The 7,872-nt window shown below is 41.6% G+C and overlaps 1 protein-coding gene across 1 annotated transcript in view; it reads right to left on the reverse strand.

Moving 5' to 3' along the window:
* TRPA1 (transient receptor potential cation channel subfamily A member 1) overlaps positions 1-7,542 on the reverse strand; it is a 77,570-nt gene extending 70,028 nt beyond the window's left edge. The window contains exon 1 of the mRNA XM_003408220.3: positions 7,432-7,542. Coding sequence (XP_003408268.2) covers positions 7,432-7,542 — 111 coding nt within the window. The remainder of the gene's footprint in view (positions 1-7,431) is intronic.
* Positions 7,543-7,872: the final 330 nt, after the last annotated feature.

Below are 7,872 nucleotides of genomic sequence, written 5' to 3' on the forward strand. Positions count from 1 at the left end.
GTAAAACTTGTGTATTTAAAATTAATCATTTTATCTAACTCACAAAAAAAGACCAGACTCACTGCCCTGACAGAGACTGGAGAAACCCCAAGAGTATGGTCCCTGGACACGCTTTTAGCTCAGTAATGAAGTCACTCCTGAGGTTCACCCTTCAGCCAAAGATTAGTCAGTTCTGTAAAACAAAACAAGACTAAAGGGGCACACCGGCCCCAGGGGCAAGGACTAGAAGGCAGGAGGGGACAGGAAAGCTGGTAATAGGGAACCCAAGGTTGAGATGGGAGAGAGTTGACATGTCTTGGGGTTGGTAACCAATGTCACAAAACAATATGAGTACTAATTGTCTAATGAGAAGCCAGTTTGTTCTGTAAACCTTCGTCTAAAGCACAATAAAGTTAATAATTTTATAGTCTGAGAAAAGGTTATCATCATTCAAAAGTATTTATCATACTTATGATTAGGTAAATAATTTTCATGAAAAGCACAAAATGCTTACAAATATAAAGAAGGTGCAAGAAAATGCTTGGTTAAGTACATTAATGAAATATTTTGACTTTCTAATGATACACCTGTATTTTCTATAGAAATAAAGGCCTTGAGAAAAGCTTTCAAGTAAACTTAAGGAATGTGATCTGAGAAATGGTAAGCGTCATGAAGATACAAAGGAATTTGCTTTGTCAACAGAAAATGTACTTAAATACAGTGTGAGGAATTTTGGTTAGATAGAAAGGTTCTCGAGAACACAAGGACTGTTCAATCTGGGAATCTGAACTAACTGTCCTCTCACTGGCCTGCTTCCCTACCATCTATTCCCATCCAACGTTTCCCTATATACCACAGCTAGAATAATCTTTGTGAAGCACCAGCATGTACTTTGCTCGGTCAGTAATCTAAAATGGCTGCCCACTCACCCCAGGGCAGTGGCCCATCTAGAGTATTACACCAGCCCTGTGCAAAACTGAGCAGTTTCTATTAACCCGGTATGGCCCAACATCCTTCTTCAAGCACAGTAATATGTTAATTAAAAGATTAATGAGCTTGACTTTTATTTTTTAGCTGATATTATGGTAAAGTTATCTAAAAGATGGGTGTCAGATGTTTGGACAGGGGTGCAATTTCAGCACTTGCCATAGGGGCCATTTTTTGTAGACACGCTGTTGGCCATACCGAACTCCTCAGTAGCACCAGGTGCCCAGAGCCAGTGCAACATCTGCCACACCTACCATAACCCTAGGTACACCTCTTCCTCTGGGACAAGTAATGCCTCCTCTTTGTGCCACTGGGATTCTGCTACTGGGTCACTGGAGTCAGGTCTATCTCCTCCTCCTTCCTCTCTGCACGTGGTAAAGGCTAACATTAGTGTGCACATACTTTGGGCCAGATACCAGGGCACGGAGAGGTTACGTAGTTTGCCCAAGCCACAGTAAGTACAGTCAGAATCTGAGCAAGGGTTCATGGAATATATATCTTGGCTGAACGATGAATGATAAAAATCAACATTCAGCAGAAGCTGAAGCTGAGGTCTAATTTGACCATCATAGAATGAACCATGGAATATAAGAATAAATATGAAATTTTGCTGAAGCTGTTTAAATTATTCAAACTTTTAATAATAAGATTTTTAAAATTAGACACTTCATAGAACAGGCTTAATAAGTTTTAGCATGGTTGGCTGCTGTTACTAGCCTGGAAAATTGCAATTCCAAACAGACCCTCACTTCCCACTGAGGTAGGAGGGGAACAAGAGCTTTTTGAATAACTCATTTTTCTCTAACCCTTCCTTTTTTATTATGTCTGGACTGAAGATGATTTATTATGGATGACATTATGTTTCCTCCTTGTAAAATGTTGAGGCAGCAGAGTTGACATTCTACTTTTAATTTATCTCATAAGATCTGAAGAATTTCTGTCATGCATTGAATTGTTTCCCCCCATAATATTTGTCAACTTAGCTAGGACATGATTTTCAATAGTGCGGTTGTCCTCCATTTTGTGATTTGATATAATTGTCCTGTGTGTTGTAAATCTTAATCCCTGTCTGTGGTTAATTAGGTAAATTAGGCTATGTTAATAAGGATTAGCGTGGGATGCAACACCCTTACTCGGGTCACAGTCCTGATCTGATGTAAGGGGTACTTTCCTGGGGTGTGGCCTGCATCACCTTTTATCTTACAAGAGAAAAAAGGAGAGAGAAGGAGCAGAGAGAGAGGGACCTACAAGCCTGGAGAGGAGCACACCCTTTGGATCCAGGGTCACTGCACTAAGAACCTCCTAGATTCAGGGGAAGATTGATGAGAACCTTTCCCCAGAGCAGACACAGAGAAAGGCTTCCCCTAGAGCTAGCACCCTGATTTCAGACTTTGGTGAGAGAATAAACTTCTGTTTGTTAATGCCAGCCACTTGTGATATTTCTCTTATAGCACCACTAGATAACTAAGACAATTCTCAAATAGAATTTTTTTTTCTTAAAATGCCCTAAATAGAATTAACTTGATAAAAATTAATCTTTGTACATTTTGTTTGCCATAAGAACACTGACAACAGTAAACAACAAATTTGTTAAAGGCCTTCATGACTTATGTTGTAACCTGTCTCTATATTGCTTTGTATAATTGTTTAGATTTTGTATAAATATTTTGGTTCAAAAAATATATAATATTCTTCCTAAAATTAACCAATGCATCTTCTCTTAATATCTGTATTAACTGACATTCTATGTCCCTATTCAACTGCTTAAAAGTCTTAATATCTGACTGAAATATAAAATTAAGAATTTTCAAAATCAGCAGTATTTAATTATACTTCAATTGACCCATAAGAGCTTTATTAAAAGATGCTTCTAGAATTCCTGCTTGTATCTGAAAGTAAATATTTAGGTATGATCAATAAATATGAGTGACATACCTTACTCTCTATTGCTAACATGGTTACACTGTTTAGATATGATGATGTCATTGATCACACACCAGGTCAAATAGGCCAGAAATGGCACTAAGTTAGGTATTTCACTATTTGATTGCCAAAGATAAGGCAAAAGCCAAAGATAATTGAAGATTTTGGCCCAAAATTGAGTCTGAAGCCAAACTTTGGCATGAACCTAAATTGGACATTAATGGTATATTCTAGAAGATATGTCCTTCCGGTACATGCCACGCTCTCCATTCACACCATGCTTGTGTTTACTATGTTTTCCACCTAAATGACGTGCACCTCTATTCTTTCCCTGTTTCCAACCTGCCTGTATTTCCACAAAAAACCAAAAAAAAAAAAAATCTGTTGCCTTTGAGTCAATTCCAACTCATCATAACCCTATAGGATAGAGTACAACTGCGCCATAGGGTTTCCAAGGAGCAGCTGGTAGATTTGAACTGTCAACCTTTTGGTTAGCACCCAAGCTCTTAACCACTGTACCACCAGGGCTACATATTCTTACAGCCTTCCCAAAGCCCATTTCCTTCATGAGGCTTCCGTGAGAGCTGGACTGTGCCATCCTCTAACCTAGCCCTTTTCACTCTCATCCTGTCATGAGTGTGCAGCAGAGATTTCCAGAGGCCACAAGATGTGTGGTGACATCACGGTTCTGACAGTGACTGGAATGTGTGCTATGAATTCTCAAACTTTAAAAAAATTTTTTTTTTTTTTTTTGTATTTTAACTTATAAGATAAATGCTTATTAGGATCCTCAATATTTTTTTAAGAGTTTAAAAGGCTTCTGAGACCAAACAAAAGAGTTTGAGATCACTCCCTAGTTGTTTCTTGATTTCTCGTTTTACTCATCGTTTACACTAAATGTGTACTACACATTTGTATACTTAATTTTCCATAATAGTTTTATATGTGTAAGTAAGTTTTCCAGACAGAGAGTGAGGAAAAGAAAAAGGAAGAAAAAAAGAAAGAAGGAAAAGGAGGGAAAAACAAAAAAAGAAGGAAGGAAGGGAGGTTGGGAGGGAGGAAGGAAATATCAGGTCTCTTATAGGGCAGCAGGTGAGGCCATATGGACTCTTACACACTCTAGAATGACCCTGGACTACTCGATGAATGTTAGTTCCCTAGAGATTTTAAGAACGAATAGAAAAAAAAGGGGAGGGGGGTTGGGGGTTGGCGAATGGAACTTCGTTTTAGACTTACAGCAACATATACACTAAAATGACTTCTCAATGTTCCTTCTAGCTTTCCAAGTATGTGGTCAAAAAAATACGCTTGCCTGAAAAGTTCCCAAAACTATTTCTTGGCAAATATTTTTTTCACATGGATCCAAGCAAAATGTTCTGCAAGACTGTAGCTTTTCAGGAAACCTACTGTAAAATGACTATTCTTGGAAAATGCAAAAACCTCCTCAAAACAAATGACCCAGATACTTGCTTTAATTCTACCTACGATTGGGCACAATTGACACATGGTAATATGGAAACCCTGGTAGCATAGGGGTTAAGTGCTAACAGCTGCTAACCAAGAGGTTGGCAGTTCAAATCTGCCAGGTGCTCCTTGGAAGCTCTATGGGGCAGTTCTACTCTGTCATATAGGGTCACTATGAGTTGGAATCGACTTGACGGCAGTGGGTTGGGTAATATGTGTCAGAAACTTTAATTTGCATTTGAAAGACAACCAAAGCATTTCTCACTACTTAAAAAATAAAAACTATCATCAAATAAAATGTTAAAGTATTTAATGTAATTTAATACAGCTAATAAAGAATTGAGCATATTAGGACTCAAACAGGAAATGTCAGGTTGGAATAAATAAAAACATAGTCTCTTAAGGGATTGGAAACTCTATGGGGCAGTTAGTTCTACTCTGTCCTTTAGGGTCGCTATGAGTCGGGATTGACTCGATGGCGCTGGGTTTGGTTTTTTTTTTTTTTTTTTTGGTTTCTTAAAGGAAACCCTGGTGGCGTAGTGGTTAAGTGCTACAGCTGCTAACCAAAAGGTCAGCAGTTCAAATCTGCCAGGCACTCCTTGGAAACTCTATTGGGTCGCTAAGAGTGGGAATCGACTTAATGGGAGTGGGTTTGGTTTGGGGTTTAGTCTCTTAAAATTTTGAACTTTGGTTTTTGCTTCTGCTATCACAGATAAAGAGCCCTGGTTGTGCAGTGGTTAAGAGCTCAGCTGCTAACCAAAAACTAGGCAGTTTGATTCCACCAACTACTCCTTGGAAACCCTACAGGGCAGTTCTATTCTGTCCTGTAGGGTCGCTTTGGGTTGGAATGACTTCTGGGCAACGGGTTTTGGCCATAGATAAGTACCTAAGAAACCATTCTTCTATGGTAGTCCTTTAAATAGAGATGTATTACTCCTCAAGATAAAACCGAATTTTTTATAAGCTAAAAAAAAAAAAAGTTTTTTTTTTTAGTAGTAGCTTCAGTGAGTGCAGGATACGATGATAAGCATCCAGCCATTTCCAAACTTACATTTTCAGTAATAAAAGAAATATGAGTTTCTTGCAAAAAATTGGCTTTTTCTCAATGTCTCACCCTACCAAAGAAAACGTTTACCTGAATCCATCTGGAAGCATTTTAGCATTTGAATTTGGTAGGTTCTTAGGGAGATAATAAAGGAACTACACTGCTCATTCCAGGGCATCAGAAAAAGCAAGTTATACGCTTGTTCAGAGCTGTGCTGTCAACACAAAGCCAATTACACGCACTTTAGAGCAAGTACTAGATTCGGATGCCCACAAGGTACTACTGAATTCACGACGACAAAGACAACAGCTAAGTACTTTACCCAAGCTCTTTGGAAGTGTTAAAGAGCCCCCAACTCTCTGAATTTAGTCCTTGACACGTTAAGAGATTTTCTAATAGTCTGAAAGTAAGCTGAGGGTGTCATTTAGACAAATTACTATATTCATTCAATACATATTTCTATTGTCACAGGCCACTTCATATTCTTTTGGATTCTGAACTATATGACAAGGTACAGAGAATAAACCAGAATGCTTAGAAAAGCTAATTCTAAACCCTTAAAAACCAAGACATTAAATAGCACAGTTTTTATATTGCTTTACTGAAATGCATATAAGCAGAAAACGGACAAAAAAGGAGGGAAACTAAGTTGAAAGATAATAAATGAAAGGTCAAATGCTAAAGTCTTAACTCTCTTGAATGAAAGTAACTGGAAAAGGCTAAAGACATTAGTCAGGTCATTCTCCACATTTCTCATCTTTTCAGTTTTCTGCAATCCTTTGATTTTGTTAGCATTCCTGAGATTGTGTGTGTGTGTGTCTGCTGGAGAAAATATGCTATACACCATATCTTTTTAATCAGGAAGCCACCAAGAAATCCCTAGAGTTCAGAACTCTCCAGCGTTATACATGTTGCTTTGTGATGAGTCCAATCACTGGGATTTTGACATAATTATCTGGAATTACTGCAGTTAATAAAACAAAATATGTAACTCTCTACCTCTACGTGCTCTGCAGGATCCCAGTAATCCAGCAGCGGTTTTCTGAGCATCCCAATACCCTCTGCTCCTCAAGCTGCGCCAGCAGCTGGTAGCTAGTGCTGCCTTTGAGTCAGAAAGTTGGTTCCTGGACGCACATAAGGGATAGAAGGTGCCATCCAGTCCTTAAGGAGTCCTCTAGAGAACACCCACCTGTCTTTAAAGGGTCGCCATAAATTCTTTCCTGACCCCTCAATCCCTGGAGGAATTTGCCAGTCCTGCCTCTGTTTCAGAGTCCTGGTGGCCCAAGGGTTAAGAAATCGGCTGCTAGCCCAAAGGTAGGCAGTTCGAATCCACCAGCCTCTCATTGGTAACCTTATGAGGCAGTTCCACTCTGTTCTATAAGGTCGCGATGAGTCGGAATCAACTTGAAAAATAAGGCAATGAGTTTTGTTTTTTGTTGGTGGCGGCGGGTTTTTTTTTTTTTTTCATTTCACCCGGAGCATTCCCTGCAATACCTCATTGCAAGCATGGTTTCTGTCTAACTCTACTAGACAGGAATTCTTCTCAACCCCAGTGTACCTCGTTAACAGCTGTTCCACTTTCTGATACACCCATTTAGCTGTGTGATTCTAAATAAAACCTACAAAACTCTCCAAGTGAAACAGCACCCAAAGTGCTGCTCCAAAAGTGTCTTGATTTTAGGCAACTGCCTGCTTCTACCTCCTGCCGAAGGTACTTTCTGGGTATGTCTCCCCCAACTGTAGATGCCCATCTGAGAGCAAGAATAGGTAAAACACGGACGCAAGAAAACAAAAACGGCAAAGCACGCCCCGTGCGGGCGCTTTCCCAGCGTGGCCTCCCGGGATTCCACCTCTGAGATCTCCCCTTCTGCTGCGCACACAACCCAAAGCCAGCACCCCCCTCGCCCTTCAGGCTTCGGGTCCTCCTCTCCAGGCGCTGCCAACAAGGAAACTTCGAACCGAGGAGGACAAAGTTGAGAACCGGCCCCCACTCGGACTTCAGCCCTGTCCCGCCCGCCGATCGCCTTGGGTACCTTAAATGAGTCCTTCGAGTCGCCCGCGGCTTCCTCCACGCCCTCGTACGATACATCCTGGGGCTCCTTCTTCTCTCCAAGGCGCAGCATCTTCTTCAGGCTGCGCTTCATTGACCCCACCCCGGACGCCACCTGGTGCACCTGCTCCCCGCGGGCGCCGGCACCTGGGGGAAGGCGCTGTGAGCGGCCGGAACCCGGCCAAACAGCGGCGGAGGCGGCCGGGAGGCGGCCGGGAGGCGGCCGGGAGGCGGCCGGGAGGCGGCCGGGAGGCGGTGGCTGGCGTCAGACGCGCTCCGGCGGTCCGCTCCTGGAGCCCCGAGCTCCCACGCCCCGTGTGGTCCTACGGCTGCGGAAAACTCCCTCTGCGAAGGGCCAAGAGAAGTTCTGGAGGGAGTTCTCTGGCCCAGGGTACTTATAGCGCAGATGCCAGGCGGGGCGCAG

The sequence above is a fragment of the Loxodonta africana genome, chromosome 14 (genome assembly GCF_030014295.1).
Source record: "Loxodonta africana isolate mLoxAfr1 chromosome 14, mLoxAfr1.hap2, whole genome shotgun sequence".
NCBI lineage: Eukaryota > Metazoa > Chordata > Mammalia > Proboscidea > Elephantidae > Loxodonta > Loxodonta africana.